General features: G+C 40.3%; 1 protein-coding gene across 2 annotated transcripts; it reads right to left on the bottom strand.

The window, feature by feature from the left end:
- Positions 1–2,406: 2,406 nt before the first annotated feature.
- Positions 2,407–22,974, bottom strand: cdhr5-rs (cadherin-related family member 5, related sequence). Of its 2 annotated transcripts, none has more exons than XM_030045582.1 (15): positions 22,697–22,973; positions 16,633–16,731; positions 14,684–14,892; positions 14,536–14,592; positions 14,357–14,449; positions 14,087–14,173; positions 13,636–13,746; positions 12,235–12,405; positions 12,049–12,139; positions 10,968–11,074; positions 10,663–10,863; positions 10,425–10,556; positions 9,525–9,603; positions 7,332–7,525; positions 2,407–3,002 (listed from the first exon to the last, which is right to left on the bottom strand). In XM_030045582.1, exons 2-15 carry the CDS (start codon positions 16,697–16,699, stop codon positions 2,958–2,960), a joined length of 1,644 nt encoding a protein of 547 aa, XP_029901442.1. In that variant the 5' UTR covers positions 16,700–16,731; positions 22,697–22,973; the 3' UTR covers positions 2,407–2,957. The 2 variants fall into 2 exon arrangements, with proteins under 2 accessions (XP_029901442.1, XP_029901440.1); XM_030045580.1 differs by lacking the exon at positions 2,407–3,002 and adding an exon at positions 5,545–6,364 and having other exon boundaries at positions 22,697–22,974.
- Positions 22,975–23,555: the final 581 nt, after the last annotated feature.

Here is a 23,555-nt window from a genome sequence, read left to right as displayed (position 1 = left end):
GATGCGAGGCGAAGGTAATGGATACAAAATATAGTGGTGTTGCTAGCATCTGGTAGAAAGGCTAGCTAACGTTTGCTGGTTAGCTAAGTAACGTAAGCGCCTCCATGCCTAAAAACCAACTTAATTATTTTACGTAAGTGAGATACGCTTTTACCAGCCTCCTGAACTTCCTAATTAATACGACGAGTGTTAATTAATGGGGGAAAAAAACGGAAAACACAACTTTATATTTTGACGAGAGCTCCTTTTCGCCATTCCACTTTGACAGCTAGCTTGGTTGAGCTGTGTAAAAACCGGCTCAGCAGAGTTCAATAAGGTTTTGAGATTATTTTAGCATCTAACAAAAGTTTTTTTTTTATTTATTCATTCATTCATTCATTTATTAATAAAAATCCCAGTGTGTCACAACTGGCCTAAGTGAGTGTGTTTTACAGAGGCGGTGGTTGAAGAGTCGTCTCTACAGGCCAGGTGTAGTTTGGTCTCCTGGGAAGTCGGACAGCCGCCATTTTTTAAACAAAACCCACTTCAGGTACCCCAATTCATCATTAAATAAATACACATACAGGTTTATGTAATGTGATTTGGTCTCTAAATAAACTCAGACTTAATGACTCAGTTGAAGATTATTTTTCGTAGGGTTTTAACCAAAACTCAAGTTGCCTAGTAGATGTACTGCAATTTTGCTGAACCTTGATGTAAAAAGTTAAATTACTCTATCTATCTATCTATCTATCTATCTATCTATCTATCTATCTAAATACATGTCCATACAAACTATTCCCTTTTAATTGAGATTAAGACAAATGTCTGCGCCTTTTGTAACCTATAAATTATGTGAATTATGATGTAGACACTCGAGTTGAGTCCAGTCGTTCATTTACCACACATTAACTAAAAGTCAAAGTTATAAACTAAACGTTTCTATTTCAAATACCGAAAAATTAGTGACCCTTGTATTTTGAAGGCCCAGCCGCCATACTTCCGGTGTTGTATCAATGCGCAGCAGCTTGGCGGACAAATAAAAGTATTTGCAGAAGTTGCAGGTGCCACCCTTCCGGGTATCTGCGCATTGGACGGAAGCAAAATCTTGTTTCATTTTCTCTAACACCTCAGCGCTCAGCCTCAGGAAGGAGCTGCTTCCAGTAAGGGGCTTTTAGAAATGTCAGCAGGTTAAAACAGCCATGACTGGTAGTATTAAAAGCCAAACTGCAGCCCAGCACAAGTGCATGAACTCACTAAACACCTGGTGATGGCGCACTCCTTGCTTCTAATATGTTCTGCCAAATTCCCCAAACTCAAGTTATGAATGATTACATATTTGGGGAAAAAGTAGAGCAATGAGTCATTACCGCCAAGATATCGTTTGATAATTAATCATTAGAGGTTTGTCACCAAACTATTACATTAAAGGGACAATTGGGTCTGAGTTCTCCAATAGTGATTTTCTAGTGATTTTCTGCTTTATTTTAGCAGATTTGAAGTCGCATACAGTGAGTGACACATCTTGCCATAACTGATATCACGCACAGCCAATGGTAATCAAACTCCCAAATAAATCAGCATTAGGCTAATACCACAGAGCAGTATCTGATAACAGTTTGTGTCTAGACATCAGGGTGCGGTGTGAGGGTGACACCAGTGTGTGTGGTGCAGCTACCACCAGGTGGCACTCAAGACTTCATCCAAAAGCCACTTCCATGCAAACCATAAACAATATATTTTGAGATTGGTTTAAAAACAGACAAAACTTGCATGTGCATGTAGATGACATTCATTCTTTCTTATGCTTTGGATTCAGGAAATGCATTTTATTCTGATGTTCTGCTCACAACATATTTTCTATAAGTATATCCAAAACTTATTATGAATGCATTTCATTCAAATGCCAGTTTTGCATATTTTGAAATGTAACTCTGTGCACGAATATATGAAAATATTGGTGCCAGAAATCTGTTTTGAAACCAGTGTTCACCCACTGATGTTTGTTTTTCTGGATCTAATTATTTAATACTAGATAACAACATTTTGTTGATCATCAATCGCTGCGTACCCAAAATGAATATAGAACAGTTTAAATTTCGAAGTTTTTGCATCAAAAGATATCAGGTGCAATGGAAATTCTACAAATGAATGCATATATGTACATGTTTTTTTATTGCATTTGTGTTTGTGATAGAGAACATTTATCGGCAAAGAAGACTTAAAACTCGAGAATGAATTTAATATTAGTGTCAAGCCTGTACTCAGCCCATTAGGTGGAATATATTAATTCAAGGATCAATCCTTTTTCTGCTGGCTTGGTCCAACATGACATTCACCATGATGTTCAAAGAGTAAATTACAGTAAGTACCTGATTTGCAAAGATTGCATTATATGAAATGATAAAGCAAACAAAAGAAAACCTATATATTCAAATCAAATTTTAATAATTACAATCAAGGTGATTAAAGTGGCATTCAAGATTTATAAGTGAACATACACCTGTCTCATCAGCATAAATCACAAAGTAGGGCTGCGACAGAAAAGAGCAAATTGAATTCTAGTGTGGTTTATGGTCACTGGTGGGGAAATCTTCTCCACCAAGAGGAAATAATGAATTGAAACTGAAGAGTGGAAGTGTCTCCCGCAGAAAGCTGGACTCAGCCAAGGCCCTTCCCTTTCTTCTGGCCCCCTGGTGTCTCTAGCACACTGGAGAGCACTGTACAAAGGCTTTTTTTTATCATGTATTACAATAACTGCAGGCAGCATCTTCCTACAGTACATTTCTAAAGGCAGCAATGCATACTTGACAGCGTAGTGGGCCAGAAATGATAGCTATGTGTCGGCAACATTAGAATACAACGCTCTTGAACAGTTGTAACTATTCCATATAAAAAAGATGTCTGATTTATAATGATTTCCTTAACCTTAGACAGAAAGATATGAAGGTGTCGTCTGTGCTTTGTGTGTTTCTCTATCAGTAAGGACTCTGCAGTGGAGGGTAGGGCATCGAACCTGGAACCTGCAGACAAATAGAAAAAAGGGAGCTTCAGGACAGGTAGGTACATAATGCATGCAGAGGTAGGAGTGGCATTAATTTAATTCCATAACTTTGAATCATGTAAAGTCATATTAGTTTGGGTGATTTCCCCAAAAAGTCCCTTTCGCAGTGTATTTGATCATTTCATTAAGCTATTCTTAACAGCTCATGGAATAGGTGTCCTCCAGGTGACCTGAGTTGATGGACAAATTTAAATTATTAACTTTCACACTAAAGGAATCTGTGCTATAGGCTACTATATTTTCATTCTATGTGAAAGTTTCACACGTAATAAATGAGCTTTGTTTTTTCAGTTAGCTGCCCTTTTAGTCAACAGAAAATTAATCATGATGCACTTATTAAGGCCCAGACTTTCTTCTCCTCTCCTGACATTTTAAAGACCAAGAACTTTTGATATTTTAATAAGACCATAGTATAATGATGTTTTGGAGTTTTTTACAGGTGAGCACAGCAACAAATTACCAACAAAGTCCAAAGTACCACCTCCAAATTAGTGTGACCGTGTGGTTCAAACATAATACTTATACTTAAGTGGTAAACATTTAGTGAAGTTGCTAATACAAAGGGGAACCAGCATAATCATATTTCCATTTGTGGCTCCACCAAATAATATTTTTATTTCTTTTATCAGATTCATGGCAGTGATACACCGCTGTCTGCACAGAATCTTCCAGACCTCCAGCCTTCCCTTCAGTTCTGCTTGTGTGTTCATCATTGAGCTGCTTTCCCTTATCGCACGCTGTGTCATTAAGGTAAGGTGTTGTTCATGTTAACAGTGGAAGAAACTGGTTTTAAACAGTTGAGTCATGCTTTCAGGACTTCAGGTGATGTAGCACACTTTCTGTGGGCCATATTGGTCCTCAGCTCTTGGCAGCAGCTTAGTGCCTCGCCCTCTCAACATTGCGGGATGCACCTTGATATTCTTTGCTGTTTTGACTGATAACTGATCACTTCATCATTGATACAACTGATTGATTTTGTTTATGGATAATGTCACCTTGCTAACTATAGTGTCTGGTTAGCTAACCACCATTATCTTCAGGGTTTTCCCTGCCTTATAATTTCTTAGGCGCACCGCCTAGACGTTTTCACCGACCGCCTAGATCAAATGAACGAGGAAAGGGGGAAAAAACGCACATCGACATATTCAATCTGCGGCTCCTTTAGGAATCTGTTGTTGATGCTAGCTTGGATTGTCCGGGGGGAGTTAGGCGGGCACTGGGCCATACGTCATGAAATACTGACAGCAGAATTAACCAATCACTGCAGCGAATAGTTTCAGCGTGAACGCTGAGAGGATGGCTTTCAGCCGCAACACATCCACTGTAGGCTAGGCGGTGGTAGAATGTATGAATCGCCTAGCGCGAAAAACACAAGCGCTTGCAAATACCAGTGATACAATGGCCATTTGGGTGACTTGTGTGAAGCGTGCAGATTAGCCAAATAAAACGGAATCTATTTTTAACGCGGAATTTGACATAACAACTGCACCGGCACCGCACGAGCCAAAGGGCAGAGAAACTCTCCAGGCTACAGCAGCGCAGTGACATAGATTGTGTAACAAAGTGAAGAGTTGCCACTCTGCTATATTTTCACTGGCTAACAGCAGCACACTGGCTAAGCTTGTCTATTCAGAGAAGAGGTATCCCCCCTTCTCTGGCGAAGGCACTGTGTAAAGAAGTCATTTGCGCCTCTGGCCAGGTTGTTTGTTCTCAGTATGTCCATGGCTGTAAGGGACTCACAACCATGACTGGAAAATCATTTTTTAGTTTATTCTACTAATAGCTGGGCTGATTCCATCATTCACACTTGTGAAAGTCATCCTGACCAAGGCTCAGCCTCAAGGCACACAGGATGTGTGATGAAGGAAGTGCTATTATAAAGGTCAAGTAAAGCATATTGATCAATCAGTACAGTTGCCATTTTAATTATTATACCAATTTACTTTTATGAGTTAATTTTCATAAAAGTGAGGCATGCATCTTACAAGCAAGTTGGCTAGAAAAAGAAAAAGAATGGCTTTGAGTCATTGACAATCCCATTTTAAACTCATTTTACTCACAAAACTGTTGTATGTACATATATACAGTATACAAGCAAAATGTAAAGCAAGAATCTCTTGAGAGATTAATAGTTAAATGGCAGCAATCTTATATTAATGCATTCTTGAACCATTTTCTGAACTGTATGTCTGTTCTTCTAGTTTTGTAAGGCTGACCACTGAGGCAAGTGTCTGTTCCAGCATATATAAATGGACTGCATTTCTATAGCGCTTTTCTAGTCTACTGACCACTCAAAGCGCTTTACAATGTTTTTGCCTCACATTCACCCATTCGCACACACATTCTCACACTGATGGCAGAGGCTGCCGTGCAAGGCGCCAGCTGTCCATCAGGAGCGGTGAGGGGTTCAGTATCTTGCTCAAGGACACTTCAACACACTCTGGAGGAGCCGGGGATATATAATGTTAGGGTTAGGGTTGCAGGGTTGCTGCAGGGTTAGGGTATTACTTCAAACATTGAGAAAGATATTGTGGATCCCAAATTTTTGGTGGTTCTAGTGTTACGAATGCTAGAGTCTTGTTTGAAGTGATTACTTCATGTCCCACAGTTCGTTTTTGGATATGACTGGACATTGCATTCAAGAGGGTTTTTGCTGGTAACCTCCTGATATTTAATTGCTGGCATGCTGCTGCATCAGTTGTCCCAATGTTCATCCTCGGTGGTCGAGTCATCGTCATCAGACACACAGATCACAGCATGCATAAACTTGTAAGGGTTATCCTCATCTTGCTTTCCGTCTGTGGCCTCTGATTTTTGGTGTCTTTTCATGTGGTCCCTCCAGAGCTTTGCTCCTATATTTGGTTTCCCTTTGCGATCACCTTGAAGTGTTGTACCAACATGTGTTGATGAACCTTCCATTGGTCCCAATGCAGAATGGAACTCCTTTTTTACGGTGGGGAGGTGCTCTATTGTAACGTCTGTTTCTTCTAGTACACTCTCCAACTTTTGACCCTTCACTGCAGCCCCTGTGCGACTGGCCTCGACAGGCATTTGGCCTTTGAACTGGATGGTTGATGTCAAGTCCCTGAGCTGGGGCTCTGTCTCTTCAGGATCAGGTAGCATATCGTTTCGAGGTTTGAAGATACTTTGTCTACTGAAGCTGGGGAAGTATGCAGGGTTACAGGGAAATGAATGCTTCCTTGTGTAGACCCCCTGTCTGCCACGAAGGCTCCCTGACCAAGATGACTCATATTCCTGGGGGAATTCTTCATTGTTGAAAGACATCTCCTCCATCAAGTACACAGGCCGACTCGAACTCACCTGTCGATTACGGAAAGAGGGGCATTAAGGGGGCATGTGGAACTACAGTGTGTTGTTTGGCTTGCTTTCTTTTGACTATGTCCCACTGATTGCCTGTGTAGCTTGTGTTGATCTCAGATTTTCTGTTGTATGCACATAGCATGGACATATTTTTTCAGAGTACAACATTCACAGTTCCTCAACACATACTGTAGCTTAGCTGTACTTTACTATAAAATAAAGATCAAAAACTAACACAGAACCACCACATCATAGTGCACCACAAGAGCATCTCCATTAACATAATAATGCAATGGAAGTGCAGCACATGCACACCACGGGAAGTACACGACATCACAGCCATCACAAGAAACCTCTTAGGCATGGGGAGAACTCACCATCTTAAAACACTTTAAGCTCTATAACCAGCAGCATTAGTAAAAGAAACATGCAGGGATTGAGAGAGTAAAGATGAAGAGGTCAGGAAAGAGTGGCTTATATTCTTAAGCTCTTTTCACTGGGAGCATTTAGTGAGTTTAGTGTGACAAGCTGACCGTCTTGCTGGTTTAGGAGTGGGTTAAAAGGGTATGGAGTGCAGTTGACTTTCTCTCTTGCCGGTAGTATGTTTTTTGACCTATGCTGTTCATATAGTAACACATTCACTGTTGGAGAGGATGAGGACTGTAGAAATGACTTTATCTAGCAGTTGTGCTTAACAAAAGGGTGAGGGTTTTTTTTTTTTTTTGCGGTTTCTACAGAACAGAATATAACAGAACCTACCATTGATCCCTTGGATTTTATTCAAGTCGTACATGAATTTTTTTTTTTTTATTTTGCTCCAAGTGGATCAGGCAACATTGTGTGCTATTAACCAGGTCATAGCTGAAATCTCAGCATTATTTTTTGTGTCCTGAACTCTCTTTAAATCAATGTCTGTTTGCTGACGGGTTACATTCACTTCCCTATTATTGTTTTTTACTGCCCTTACCACATTTGGATGCTTTCCCAGTGCCAGATCCCCTCGGTTGATTGAGTCGTCAGTGCTTTTCCTTCTCCTAACAGTTAGAAGCAGCAGAAAGAGCGATGCTAGAAACAGCAACAGGACCATGGCTGCAATCCCCCCTGCTAGCTTGGAGTCCATATCCCCAAACAGGTGCTCCTCTGTGAACTGACCCCGTGGAACTGCAAAGAGAGAGAGAGATGGGGAGAGGCCAGTCATCTTCTCCATCAGTGATCTTTTCCATTAGTTTTATCTGAGCCAGCTCTCTTTATAGCCGTGCTGTCACTCACTCGTCTGTCCATTTGCTTGTGACTGCACACATGCAGGATCTCCCAAAGTGCCTTAGTCTTGTCATGAGATGAGAGGATAGGGCTGTCATGGATGTTCATTTTCAGTACTATTCACTCTGTTTCATCCAGCCATTTGTGTGTTGTCATTAGCTAGAGTGACTGGCTCTGAGTAAGGGATGGTGTGGAAGATAATGCAATTTATCTCATTATGGGAGCAGATTAATGTTCCCTGAACTGGACAGCTTATCCTTTGGTCAATCAAAGCCCAATGGTACAGATGACCTCTAAGTGTTCCTTCATCACATTCAGGACCCTACACTGCCACAGTATTGTATAGCACTGACCCTCCCAAATGGGATTAAGTTGTGGTAATCTGCTTTTTCTGTTATCCCTGTCTGAATAGTTTCATTACATGCCAAAGCAACAATGGTAATAATAATATTAATAATAATAATAATAATGCAAAGTTAGTGCTAAAATACAGAAATAAAACAAAAAATGTAAAAGATCATCGTGCACAGACAATGCAATAAAATCAGGGATTTCAAGAAGTGGTCAAACATAGAGATCTGAAACAAAATATAAAAGGACATTATAAAATATTATACAGATGCCAGTTTGTACAGGGAGGTTTTTAAAAGCTTTTTAAAGTGAGTCCCTGACTCAGCTAATCAGATACTGAGGGGGAGTACGCTCCACAGCCTTGGAGCTAAAACAGTAAATGGTCCCCTTTGTTTTAAAGCCTAGACTGTGGTTTAACAACATCTGATTCTCTGATCTGAGGGGTTCCGGTGCACAATAAGGTATTAAGAGTTTGGAAGTGTACAGTGTAGCCAGATCATGGGATTTGAAAGTAATCAATAGAGTCCTAAATTGAATTTTGTAAGGAATGGGGAGCGTAATTTGGCCTGGATTTGACTAACGTGTTCCTCACATCGAGTGTTTGTGGGAGGTCTTGCTGCTGCAGTCGGCACCAGCTGTAGGTGGACATCTGCTGCATAGTTTAAACAAGTAAATAATGAATTGCAGTAGATTAGGCGGGGGGAAATGTGGGTGTGGATGAGTTGGTCAACCACCAACATTGCATCCTATACCAGACAGCGAAAAAGGAAATAAAACACAATTCAGTGACATTTGGTCTTATTCATTTCATCTATTGCTGTTTTTATTCAAAGTTGTCATAGTTTTGGCAAGCTGTATCCGAGTGCTTTTAAATGCAAGCTTTTACCTCAACTTTCTATTGTTTTTCTCTCAGTCCCCTCAGACTGACAACTGTGCATGTAATTTCAACATCCAAATGTTGTATCCAATACGGGATGTTTTGTTCGGGTGTAGGTTTGGGTCACGTCGGCACCGAGATTAACCCCCTCTGTAACTTCACAATGTCAGTGACTGCTTAAGGAAGTGCATAGCTTGAGCTTTTCACTGGGCTGTTTAAGCTAGCAACGGTATAGACTGATCGGAGATCAGGTGACAGACAAAGTAGGGAAATTCAGTATAAAACAGCTGTCGTCCAACTTTAAACATTACTAAACATTTAAACATTACTAAACAAATTAAACATTACTAAACTTATAACCGTGACCACTGAAAATGAAATTACAAAAATTGCCAGAAGCTGTGTAAGTGACTGTTTTGCCGCTAAATTTTTGGGGAGCATTGGTTTTGCTTTGGCAATGTTTCTTATTTATAAACAGGATTGAACAAGACTATTGATTGAGACACTGATCAAAAATCCAAACAAGTGTTTCTTGTTAGCTGTTAGTGGTCCAAGGTGGAACATATCCATGCAAACATAACAACAAAAGGAACATTAAAAATAAGAACAGATTTCCTCCTCCTTGTTGCTTCCTTATCCTCATGGTGTTTGTCTGTAATGCTTTCTGCTCACCTGTTTGGCCTCTCTGTAGGACTTCAATGTCCACTGTAGCTGTTGCCTCTTCACCTGATTCCTCATCCCTGGCAACCACCTGCAGGATCACGATATATTCAGAACGTTAATTAATGGGATTTTCATTTGGTATATTCAGTTAATTCATTAATTTCACTAATGACATTATCAGGCGTTGCTAGTGGTTTGCTGCATCTTTTATCTTTGCAAGAAGAAGCTCTTACCACAACAGACTATTTCTAATGACTATTTAAGACTCAGTCAGATGGACTGTAGTGATGTAGATTCATGCTGTGATGCTTTTAGTTGTAATCCTGCAGTAAGCCCCTCCTGATGGGATCATGCTACACACAGTTGCCTTATGTAGGGACAACTTAGTGCCCCAAGACAGCCATATACCTCAAGAACAGTGACCCGAGGATTAGACCAGCAGCTTTTGTTAAATAACTCATCCCCTGTCTTTTCCCATTTTGATTGTGCAGACAGTAGTGTTACTTAATTGCCCTTTACACAATAGGTTATGTCAGTCAGACAATGACAGTTTATCAAGAATGCCTTCCATCTGTGATTCCATTGGTAATTCCCCTGAAAATTGGCAAGTTGTGCTATTTTAGTTGCCATGCTGACACTCGTGGTTACTGACATATTCAGATTTGCAGAAATGTCTATTAAAATATTCAGTATGAAGTGAACAATTTTATCATCATTTAAAAGAACTGTAGTAACACAGCTTGTTAATAATTGCTACCAGATTTCTCTTATCACTATCATTATTGTTAGTAGTAGTAGTATTAGTAGTAGCAGTAATAGTATTACCAGTCGTACCAGAAGTGCCAGGAGTAGTAATAGTAATAGTAGTACTAGGACCAGCAGTAGGAACAGCAGCAGTAGTAGTAATACCTCTAGGATGTGCCTGTCAAAGGCTCGTAGGCGGTCAGTCCTGGCAATTAAAACCCCCTCCTGCGTGACATGGTAAAGTCCCTGACTAGCTGACAGGGGATGGAGGGAGTAGAGGATATTTGGATTAACCCCCTGAAAATAAAGAGGTAGTGAAATGAGACATGATTTCTCAAGTGACTTTTCGCTTTTCTTCAAAGGATGACAGTGGATATGAAGAGCTCTTTATATGTTTTCTCACATCTCTGAAATCCTTGTCCATGGCTTGTATGAGGAGCACTAGGTTCCCATAAGTTGAAACGATAGTGGCAGGACTGGAGCTCTGGATGACAAAACCCTTGTATGTCGTTCTGTTGAAGACTGGGGGATAGCTGTTCTCGGCTAGCACTCTCACCAATACTGTTGCCACACTGTACTTCATTGGATCATTCTGCTGAGCTGCCTGTAGGTAGTCGACAGAGTGGTAGATGAAACATTACTTTGACTTCTTTGTTGTGAAATGGTAATTGAATTATTTGTGAGACATGCATGAGATGTGAAAGGTACCATGATGCGCATCGTGAATGTGGGTGTCAGCTGTCTGCTCTCCACAGGACTGGTTAATGTGATCTCTCCTGTCTGGTTGTCTATCACAAATCTGCCATGGTCATTACCTGCTGGGTCAAAGATATTTGTTCTTAGACACACAAATACTATTTATATTAAAGGAGCTAGAGTATGATTTCAACATTCATAAAACCAGAGTACTCTAGTTTTGTGACATTAGAATACTCACAATTGAGAAGATTGCACACAGCATCTACCAGCCTCTACACTGAATTTTGTATGTGTGCCACCGGTTCAGATTTTTGGCAGGAAATCTTTTGGATTGCTTTATGATACAAAACAGGAAGATCTGGTGCGATTCTTCTCAATCTTTAAGCCTTTTTTGGCAAAATCAGATGATGGAAGAAGTGAAACACAGAAAAATAATTGCTGACATATTTATCATCTTCTGTAAAGGCAAAAGAAAAAACATTGGACACCAAGGAAGGCTACTGGAAAAACATGCATAACAATACCACTGCCGCTACCACTTTACATTGGGCACGCTTATTTATATGCACCTCATTTTTGAAATTGGGCTTGATTGTACTGTAAGCCTTTTTAACATAAATGGTGATTGGCTGCCACTTCTAAAGGAATTGAAATACTTGCAAGTTGTTTGAAAGGAGCTGTATTATCAGTTTTGAAAAACCTCCAAAATTTTATTAATTTAAATGAACAGGAAATTACTGCCTAAATGGCTTTTCTAGTGAAAGGGGACATGTTTGCTGTTGTCCCAAGTAAGTTTGGTTAAAGCCTCACCTAACAGCTAGCAACAGGCTGTTATAGAAAGAAATTTGTATTTTGACGTGTGATTGCAGACCACATGGGCGGAAGGTGGCACCTTGTAAGGACACGGGTCACAATTAATTGAATTAAGACCTTGGATATCCAGTGATCATTAATTCTGTGCTGACAAAGTGACCTTATTATCATGGATTTGCTTACATAGATCAAAGGTCTCACAAAGATGCTGCCTTAGTCGGTGTAATCCAAATGTGGTCCATTGTCAAATGGAATAAAGTGGACTGGTTGTCCTCACCTGAAAGAATTGTGTAGGTCAGAGGAGTGTCAAGGCTTCTGTCCCCATCCTCTGCATGTATTGGACCAGGTGAAAACCTCAGAGTCATGTCCTGAAGCAGATATTAGATGTGTAGCTACACCGCCAACAACCATTTTTCAACAGCAAGTGTTACAGGATGGATTTTAATTTGAAGACATTGTTTACCTCCTCTTTGTCTGTGATGTTGGCGGTGTAGACGGGGTTGGTGCACACTGGGATGATCACGTCTGGAGAGGCTGATGTGCAGGGAAGGAAATGTGGGTACTGGTCGTCCCCATCCATAACATTCACTGTCAACGTGGCAGTTGTGTTGTACTTCTCCTTGGTGTTGCTTTCCTGTATCACACATCATGATATAACGGCCAAAGATTTGGGAGGATTAGTTGACACCAGAAATGTCCATAGCAGAGAGAAGAAGAGAGACTCAAGTTGCTCTGTTATACAAGCTCTTATTTTGCATTGTCAAGTTTTAATGCAAATTACCCTTTGGTCTGGGTGTGGGGTCACCAGTTTTATAGATTCACCAGGCAATTTTTCATTTTAGTGGCTCCAAATGGCAGGAAGAGATAACTGTTTGAATAATAGGAGCTTAAATACCCAAACAAGACAAACCACTTTCATATGCTGCCTTTACAATTTACTTATTCAGGGGAGAGCAGAAGATAAGATGGACATTTTGGCAGGTGGCCTTCAGTGACATGCTATTCCCAAGAAAATTATAATCTTTGTAGGTGAACATGGCTCATTATCCTTCAAATAAGGCAGCTGTGCCCATTTAGAGTACAGGGCTCAAGCAATTAACAGTTAAGCCATCTTCATCTGAATGAATAAAAGAATGTGCAGGAGAAATTTGCAATCTCCTTTTTGTGTGTGAAGTTCAGTACTTAGAAAATATGGAAGGTGATGCCAGAAATGTGTATACTGCTCTTGTTTCCAGCCCAGTCAGTCTGGGGCCCTTTGGGAAGAAACAGGCAAAAAACTGAAGGTTGGTGAGTTCAGTGTTGTAAGGTCGTAGTGCCTGCTAAGTGCTGTTTAGTAGACAGTTTTCACTTCCTTATACAAGGACAAATGCCCATATACCAGACTTGTATGAGAGTAAAAAAGACAAAGATACTGTGTTTCAGTTATTGGGCAATGCAACCCTTTTTTTGCTGCAAACCAACTGTGTCATTTAGGCTGATAGTACCAGTGTATTTTTGCACAGAAATCTGGCCCTTTTCAGATGTCCAAAAAGCTTGTTACCTAACCTCTGCCATCACAACAAAGTGCGTCAAACCCTGTTTGGTGTATAATACACTATGTAGTAGATGTCAGCACATACACCGACGTACTCTGGAAGAATAGTACATCTACTGCGTCATATTTTAATCTTTGAATGATTATGTCATGTTTGCATGGTTGTTGTTTTTTTATGCCCAGTCTGCCCATCTTGTGAACAGTTGTTGGGGTTAATGCTATTAGATGACGAGGCAGGGAGTGGCACAGTAATACCCTTTGGCTCTAATTATTGTCCTCTGGTCTCACAGCCTCCCTGTTGATTAATGAAAAGGGATTAACATGTATTACCATAGCATAGATGACCAGCTGTAGTTGGGTCTTGGTCTCATAGTCCAATGGCTTGTCGAGCACAACATTCCCGCTGTTGGGAAAATCTATCCTGAAGTAGCTGGCGTCAGGCTACGGGGAAATCACATGTGTGGTCAGTAATGGTTATCAGTGCATGGTTTGCTCACAGAGGTATGGTAAGTAGATCAGTAGCATGACTCATAGGGTAAACAAAGGCAGGATAAAATGTAATTCAATAGGTTCCAAAGACGAAATACATTATGTTCTATCTTTGGGCTATTTGTGCCCAACCAATTAGTTCATAGTAATTACGATGTGACAATGTAGTTAGTAATTTTCTTGTCCAAAAAGCATACTAATATCACTTAAAACCCTGTGGTTAATGCTTTTACACATCTTAAAATCTGTCAGTTAAATACAGTTGAATTTATGCGAGCAAGCTGCATCTTACCATTGATTCATCAATGATGTAGGAAATAATGTCTCCGTCCGCATCAGTTGCCTTGATGGTGAAAACAATAGAGTTCACTGCTGTGAGCTGGAGAGGGATGAAACATTCATTATGCTTAATTAATCATTTAAAAGCAAGATCAGTGAATTTGTGCTGCTAACAAATGCTCATCACAATTAACAGCACACAGCTTCAGTATGGTACCATTACACAGATCAGATATTTCTAACATGAGTAGCTAAAAGTTTATTCTTTGTCTACGTTTTATACCTCATTGATGTAAAATGGCTCTATTGTCTCCTTCAGGAACTGCGGTTTATTGTCATTTTCATTCAGAATCTCAACCATGATCCTGTGCCGACTCTGAGGAAAGAAACAGCCTTTACTTAGTGCTGAGGGCAGCAGTACAGTGTTGTCTTTTTGGACAGATGCATGCTGTATTTTCATACCTGTATTACATCATCTTCATAACATGTCATCTCTGCTATAAGAATAGATCCCTGAACCTTTGAGACAAAAAGTAGATATTTTAAGGAAGTGCTCCATGTAGATTTTCCAGTTTGAGATATTTTTCTGCACCAAGTAGGGAGGTTGTACCTCTCGATCCAGAACTCTTGAAACGGAGGAGTTTAGCCGGATGGTCCGTCCCTCTAAAAAGAACCATTCTGCGTTTTTTCCGGTGAGGCACAGGCGAATGGTGTTGGCCCCTGGGTCCCCCGTGACGCTGAGGTTTGCTATGAATTCTCCCAATGGGCTATTTTCTCGGACAGTTGCAAAGATGTCTGACCCACCCACGCACAGGTTAGCTGGGGAGCAAAAGAGTGAGGTGGATGAACAACAGATATGTGCCACTATCTATAAGCCATTACTGCGATGAAACCTCCAGGCTTGTTTTCTTTTCCCAAGACATTTCTAATTTACTGGATTGATAGAAGACGGAGAATATCAGCAAAGATGGAGGAGAGAAAAAAGGTTGTCAAAGCAAAGGTGGTACGCTGAGCTCAAACCCACAATGTTGCATGTGCAGTATGTTTTATGTGATCTCAGGGGTGCTCAAATATGATACAGAAGTAAATAATAGGGTTTATACCATGGTCTGGGTGAATACTCGTTTCTGATTGGCTGCAGGGTGTCCGTTAAAATGTGTTATAGGACACCTGTAAAAAAAAGTTCCGGTCAAATAGCCTGATTGTTCTAAATTATTGCGCTGGCTCAAACGCCAGTTGGTAACCTTGGCAACAGAAACTCAGAACATACGTTAACATACGTTATTTTATAGTTTATTTATCACAACGGGTCTGTCGCGGATTTACACGAACCACAACCTCCGGAGCACGGCTGTGGGTCGACTCTCAGACGCCGGGCTGGAGACACGCCAGATCATGTCTGTGACAGGGCATCGCTGTGAAAGCAGCCTGCAGGCTTATTGGGCTCCGTCAGTCCAGGAGAGACGAGAATGGAGCAACATTTTGTCGTCCCGCAACGTCCCAACCAGCAGTGGTCAGGGTCCACAAACGTTAAATCTCCGTCCTTCAAATGCCACTATGATGGACATGCCAGTATCTCTATCAAATTTCACGATCAACGGCAACGTTGCATTTAATTTTAGATAGTTCGTCTTGATACATATTTAATGATCAGCGTGAATGGTGGATAATATTTCTTGCAATAAAAACGATTTAGGAAACTATCTGTGGACTTTGATTCTATGAAACAAAATTTCGCATCATCCTCTGGACACACACAAGCGGTAAGAGGTGCACTTGCCCTCTGAAATGATACTTTGCATCACGTAACATAACGTTAAGCAATCATCTCACTTCCCTCCACTGATTAGGCCTAATATAACAGCTGCGGCCGACTGAGCTGCAGGTTCTGTGGCCAGAGCCGGTTACCTTGGCAATGCGTCACAACAAGAGATATGAGGCAAATAAACACCAATATAAACAAAAATTAATTAAATTTTTGGAAGCATTCATTTATGTTTTTCCCTCATAAAAGACTATGCCCATATAACTTCCATTAGCCACATTGATGCAACTTACTGTGATGTACACAGTAACAAGAATTAAAGTGATTAAGATTTATTTATTTTGGGGGGTGTACACTCCACTACATCCCTGCATGTCTCACATCCTCAAACAGACCTACATTAGAGTCAAAGACTCAGTTTTAAAGAATTTTTTATCTCTAGATACCTGTTTGAGAAGATTTTTTTTTTTTTTAAATGTTAATTTCATATTGAATTGTACAGCAGTAATCACTGTACTTGGGGAGACGATGCTGGTGAGAGTGAAAATTATGATTAGAATAGTCCTTACAAACTCTCTAATTGGGATCATTTTTAGTGAAGCTAATCTGTGTCTCATTTTGCTGGATACTCATGAAACCTTATCAAAAAGTCCAGCTTCATGCCACTGAGCCACCAGGACACCCCTACCACTGTGTGTGTGTGTGTGTGTGTGTGTGTGTGTGTGTGTGTGTGTGTGTGTGTGTGTGTGTGTGTGTGTGTGTGTGTGTGTGTGTGTTGCTCAGTTCTGAGTTACCTGTAACAACATGGTAGGATAATCTGACTGCCAACTGCCAGAGGAGCAGCCTCCAAGGCCCCAGCATCTTCCCCTGTCCTCCACCACCTCCAGCCCTGCCTGATTTACCAGAGAAATGAATACCAGGTTTACCCAGTCGCAGTACTCTGCCAACATTATTTTTATCACAAAACATGAATTTTGCACACTCCAAATGCAAACAAGTGGTAACTCTCAGAAAAACTCAGAAATATGATGACATTAGTAAACTGTGTCCAGCATGCTCATGTTTACCAAGCCAACAGATTATAGTTTATACCAAAGGATACCAAAGGGACAAGAGAGGCAAAAACTCTGGCACTGGAGGGTTCAGCTTTTTCTTGATGGGGCACTGCTGGCTGCTGTTTTGGAGAAAGTTAGGTTTTCACTCTTGTTTTGATTTGTCCCATCCTGTGGATAAAGAAGTGACCATAGCAGAATGTTTTTTGGCCAGACGGGAGAATCTGTTGTGTCTTTGCCAGTCGCGATAAGATAGTTCTCTCTTTTACAATCTCACTTTATGATTTAGGCTGAGGAGACAAGTGTATTTTTATATAAGACAAATCTTACTGCCTGCATCTCTAAACCATGCAGACTAATCCACTAGTCACTCATCAGTAACATCACTTGAATGCCTTTTGTTGTGATTATGCACCATGTTCTGCTGTACCACACAGTGCAAGAGCTTTTTTTGGATCCTCATTTAATACCCTCCAATCCGCCTTTGCCCTCTCTCTCCCCCAGACTTTGGTGTCTCACACCAGAAACAAAAAGCAGACTATGCCTATTCATGACTCATAACCTGACCTGTTCTAAAACCCCCGTGGGCCATGTCTGCTTTGTTATATTTTGTACAACCAATAATCTAGCCTTGTTTTGTCTTGCTTGAAGCTTAATAGTACAGCGCTCCAGTGTTTCTCTCAACCTGTTTGTTCACTTGGTTTCATTGCAATGTCATATTCACAGAGAGCAACCCTAGATTAGATGAGTTGTTTTCTACCCTGCCAGCCAGCAAAAGAAGCCAGTGAAAGGATTTCAGGTGTGGCAACAGAGTAAATCAAATGTGCATTTTTCAGTGATCTGATTTTTTTTTTTTTTTTTAATATTCAAAACTGATAGCATGACTGTGTGTATATTGTGTAGGTTACAGCGCCTTGTCTGGGTTTTCATGACATCTTTATATAAAACTCGTCCTTCATGCTTGTCCCACTACATTTATATGTAATGTAGGACCTAAATATCAGTTCAAAACAGTTTCCAAAACAGATTCCAAAGTTATTTTAATGTGATTTCTTACAGTGCTGACATATATTGTTAAAATGCTGTGCTCAGTGGGGTTAATGCACATTATCAGATGCTGGATTGCTCTGTATAAGGAGGATCTTGAGGTGAAACACACCTGATCTTGAGGTGAAATATACTGATTACAACATACACAAAACTTAGTGCACTGCTATGATAGTGTTTTTTATTTTTCAGCTTTCACTTGGCAGTTTATTAGACTTGCCTTGCCTTTTCTTTTCCTGTTGGATCAGAGTTTATGAAGCACAGCGTGCTGTAATTGATGAAGAAACTGAAAGGACAGTAGCACTGACTGTAGTGCAATGATAACACTGATTACATTTTGTGCTCTCTGGTCCCCTGCTGAGGCTTTATTTTCCCTTCTTGATCCCAGCATCACAATGGAGGTGCCCTCCTGTCCTCCTGTTTTAAAAACTGCAGATGTAAACAAACTTTCACTTGTGTTGTTGCTAAACTCCACGAGCAAAATCATTTCCTGGGGCTTTAAATTTCACTTGTTGAAACCAAGATACCCTGGTATAGAAGTGACTGTATTCTAACCACCAAATACAAATGAATCTCAAAATTGTGTGGACACTGCAGCATGATCCACACTTTTGCCTGAACCCTGAGGGGGCCAGCCCTAGAAATGAGTAAGTAAGTAAGTGAGTGAAAGAGTGCTCACAGCTACGCGACTGGTCGGCCGACCAAAGACATCACTTGTGTGTTGGCCACTATTGGTCACTATTGTTCATTGTGTAGGACTTTCCCTAAAGAGAGAGACAGAGAGAGAGAGTCTGCAACTTGAAATGGCTGTTTCATGTGAGCGATATTAGTGTAACTAAGATATTCACTGAAAAAAAATAATTTTTTTTTACATGGTTAAATTATCAACTATGACATAGCTTTCACAAGTCTCACTTTTCCATTTCATGCAGAATCTGCATTGTTCTTCATAAATCCAAGGTTATGCGTGCCAGTGACTCATCCTTTTTATGCACTATAAGACACTCTGAATAAGAACAACAGTGGCATGTGTGTACGGATGTGTGTGTGTGTGCGCGTGCATGCAGTCTGAATGTCTTCCCATACATTTCATGGAACATCTGTTTCCACAGATGAAGATTAATACAATAAATTAAAAATGTTCAAAAGCATTTGAACTACTTCTCATTAATAAACATTTTTGAGCAGAGGCAAATGAAGGGGTCAGAACATGATATCCATTTCTCTGATAACGGTATAGCATAAATAAAATCCACAGCAATTTTTACAAGGGGGAGAGGGCATACTGGAAAACAGGTTTAACATTCACTGTGGCTGCAATCATCCTCCAGTGGAAAATAGCAGCATAAAGAGCTACAGTTTCATTTCCCTTTAAATCAATAATAACATATCACAGCTACATGACAGCTAATAATATCACATATTCAGAAAGTGCACGCTGGATGAAGGGGATGAGTAGATGAGGATGTCAGGCTGTGAGAATATATCCCTGCTATTTAACTGTTGAAATAATCAGGGTATGAAAACCGAGGTCAAGAATATTGTTTTATCAGTAGATGAATGGGAGGACATTAATGAGCAACAGTGGAAAACCACTTGCTCTTTATCTTGGAGAGAATATGGATGAAAAACCATTACAAGATTCTTTATAACACCGGTACAGAAAAAAACTCAAGGTACAAGGTGTTGGGGATTATGTGGAGCAAATAGAGTTGACCTCTTCCATGTCTTTTGGGATTACCCCAATAGTAAACCTTATTGGAGGGACATTAAAAATGCATGGAACAAATTCTGAAGATAAAATTACCACTTTCGTTTGAGGTACTATACTTGCGGAAAATAAGCAAAAGAGTCACAAGATTTGGAGACAAATACATATTTAGGATAATGTCAATTGAAGTAAAAAAGCTATCGCCAGAAAATGGTTGAAGACAGAGGTACCTCAGGTTGAGGAATGGTTTGAGGTAATACACAATATATTCAAGGAAAAGATGACTTTTTCTCTTAGCCTGGATACGGACAAATTTAAGAGAATTTGGAAAAACTGGATTGAGTATATTTTGCCAATTAGTTTCATTCATAGCTACATAGGCTGAAATGTCTTTTTGTATATCTTTTTTTTTTCTTAAAAGACTGATATAGGTAGAAACATAACTAAAAGATAAATAGTGGAGATAAAAATACATGTAGATATGTAAATACATAAGAAAGAGGGAGTACGTACCTACATAAAAGCATGTATTTGTAAACATGGGCAAAATTTTTTGCAGGATATTGTACATATGTAGGTTAACCTTTATGTGTATAAGCAATGGTACGTATACTGTATACAGCAAATTGAAATCAGTCACATTACTTTTGGTTGATTTAAAAGTCAGTTGTTTTTTATAGTGATATTTCACAACAATTTTAAAAATCTTTATATCTGCTTTTTTCAGTATATAGTTGAGTGAACATTAATCTATCCTAATAAACAGAAAATGAAAATTGAGTTTATAACAGCTGCATTTTAAATGTAGTTGTGGTGCAGCCATACACTAGGTTTTGACTTAGTCTTGTTTAATTTGTACAACAATCAGATAAAGTGTGCACGAGCAGGGTTTGCTGCCTCTCATGCTGCACTGCAAGTCATGTCATGATGGCTGGTAATGAGGAAGATATCTGCAGTTCCCTCTGCCAATCTCTGGATTACAGCATTAATTAGGGTGAGATACTAATACACAATAGCAAGTAGGTCCCTGTCACACGGGGAGCTTACAAAGGGATTGGCCTATAACTGAATATTATTCAGTACCCCGGCCCATTGACACACCTGCTGCCAACAGATGTCTGCTCCTTCTTTATGGATGGTGGTGCGCATCTCATATAGGCTGAATGAGCTTTCATTATGTTGGGCACACACAAGTATACCAGTGTAACTCACTGGCTGGTATCTGTTCACAAGGTGTGCTGATTTCTGGAGCTTAAAACTAAATAAATACCTTCAGATGCTTCTGTGTTTTGAAAGTTTTGACTGAGCAGGGTTTGCTTCTAGACTAAGTCTTTAGGCACACCTATCCACCACCCCCCACATGCGGCAATCATAGTTAAACAGACTCATTACCACATGTTTGATAAATGCACAAAGCAATTACTGGGCAATGAGGCCCCAGGCATTTGAACAATGACTCACTAGAGCTATTAGCAGAGTGAATGCCAAAAAGAATTAGAAAGAATAAAAGAAATGTTCTCTCTCACTGTCCGTAACATGAGCTGTGTGCAGTTTGACAGTTTTCTTTTTAACAAGTAAAATGTGTTTTTAGCATAATAAAAGGTAGGTATGGCAGTTTCTAGCTAGTTTGTTTGCCATAGATGCAATTAATATGCTAATTGTGGCCCCTGAGAGGTCTGGCCAGTGAACAGTTTAGAAGGTGAAAGTGAGGGTTGCTTCTCATATCGGTTCACCTGTCAGTCACAGTCATATCACAGTGAGAAAACTGCACCATATGCTGCTATAACCTCAAAGGCCACTGCTAGCACTACAGCTGGAAGTGTTATCCAATGATCTGTGAAATAAGCATAGCTTGGAGTTGATCTATACAAACCTTTTCTTGGAGGAAGAGTCACTGGAGGCAGAAATAATATCATTGGTTGAGTTAAACCTCAGTGGGCTGAACCACAGTTTTTCTGGCTAAGCAATAGACTGGAACCCACTGAAAAAAGCAATGTATATAAAATATGACATTATAAAGCCTAGCACTGTGGGTTAGCTTGGCATCACCAGACCAAGTCACAAATGTGAATTAGTCTGGAACCTCTCAATTTTTGATTTCCAAGGGGCATTGACATACTCAGTCAGTAGGCATTATCAATTATTGCAGATCGAAATGCCTCTGGGCGCATATTAGATAAATGGTTGTGATTGGAAATCGGTTGGAAATCAGTCTCAACGGGAGGGGGGCAGACTAACTGGGTACTAATTGAAAAAAATTGGTCTAATGCTAATTTAGCTGGATTAGTTGATACCCCAGTCGACCTTTCAAACCAGAAATTATTTCATGATCATGAGTGAATGAAAAAGAAGTCATCACCATTTTTATATTTATATTTTTATTTATATTTTGATCAGAATCCGTTTATCCATCCTTTTATTCAGTTTTTAAAGGTAGCTAACTGGCCCAGACAAGGTGCTGTAAGAAAGATTTTTTGTTGCCCCATCACAAAAAATACCATTTATCTGCAGGATTTTGATTGGGTTGTTGCTAACTACCAGGGACTGACTTTGGTCACTTTGCCAAAGCTCACTTCCTGGCCTGTATTCTGTTTTTATCAAACAAACAGAACCCAAATCGCAAAATAATATTATTGGTAACATGATAATATATTACTTCTGGACATTTCTATTGGATATCTGATCTAATTAGCTAGTTTACTCCTCTGTTGTGAAAACTGACTTCATTATTTTTGTCAATTACATGCCACAGTAAGCTGTTTTAGGGATTTGTCGATGTTGCAGCAATTCCTTTGCTGCTGATAGAAGTCAATAAAGGTCATAATTTACTTAATGCCCCTTTAACTCAGCCAATAAGATTATTTGTGCAACCAGAGCAGCTCTGCCTCCAGGAAATGTTTGCAGTCTGTAAAATAAACTCCACAGGTCACACAAGTACCTTCTTTAGGTTGCACCCACAGAGATCATAGCTACACACATATGTTTGCACACACACAACGCGTTGGCACACACATTATAAGCTATACCAAGTCGCCCATGGGCACTCACCCCTCTCTCTTGTGGCTGTTGCGCTACAGATGGACTGTTCCCGCTGTTGTTCTCATGGACTCCCCCTCATGCCCTCTCTGCTCAGGCCCCTCAGTTTCCGCCACATATTTCCCTCCCTGGAGCTCCTGTCAGATTGGCAGAGATGGCATTTATCGCTCTGCTTACCCCACAGCAAGGGAGAACGAAGGAGCGACCTGTGAGTGTGTGTATGTGTGGGGGAAGGGGGTTTTGTTTGTGAGTTGATACTGGGACGTGTGTTGTGGAGTTGTGAGAGCATTAAGAGCTCATGCACTGTGTGGACACAGAGCTTAGAGGGCATTTGCAGAACAGGATAACTAGGCCAGCAACCGACTGGGAGTTTAAACCAAGAAGGCTGGTTAACGCTGAAGTGTTGAACCGGCCTGTTGGTGTGCCGCCGAGCCCTGCTTCACTCTCACTTTGACCCCACCCATCGCCAGGAGTCCTCATTCTCTTCGACAGATCATTAGCCCGGTCCAAAATGTTGCATCTCCAGGCAGCCAGGAAGGCCCTGGGATTCATTCCAGAATCTGAAGCACTGTTGGGGGTTAATGGCTGCACACTGTTAAATCCCCAGACTTTATAACTGCCTAAACAGATCACAGTAGGCACGCGATTCGCAGCCAGAATGGTTCAAGATTGATTTAAATGAGGCTGAATGTCATTGTTATCTAGGTAGTTAGACATTTTTCACCTCACAAATCTCATATGATACAGTAAAATGCCTGTGTGCTGAATTGTATGACGTCCTTTTTGAATGGTGCATGTTGCACTCCTTTGAAATTCACTCTAATGAGGATGAGGAAGTGTGACTACTTTGAAGCTTTCCCTTTGTCTCTGT

The sequence above is a fragment of the Myripristis murdjan genome, chromosome 23 (assembly GCF_902150065.1).
Source record: "Myripristis murdjan chromosome 23, fMyrMur1.1, whole genome shotgun sequence".
In the NCBI taxonomy this organism is placed as follows: Eukaryota; Metazoa; Chordata; class Actinopteri; order Holocentriformes; family Holocentridae; genus Myripristis; species Myripristis murdjan.
Note: the sequence above shows the minus strand (reverse complement) of the source record. Positions and strands in the feature narration are given on the sequence as shown.

What these genes read in the sequence shown, in the direction of transcription:
- cdhr5-rs (XM_030045580.1), bottom strand. Translation starts at nt 16,699, where the DNA reads ATGCTGGGGCCTTGGAGGCTGCTCCTCTGGCAGTTGGCAGTCAGATTA. An exon ending in ATGAAGATGATGTAATACAG is followed by an intron (nt 14,450 to 14,535) that starts GTATGAAAATAC and finishes TTCTTTCCTCAG; the next exon opens with AGTCGGCACAGGATCATGGT. An exon ending in AGCTGGTCATCTATGCTATG is followed by an intron (nt 12,406 to 13,635) that starts GTAATACATGTT and finishes TGTGTGATACAG; the next exon opens with GAAAGCAACACCAAGGAGAA.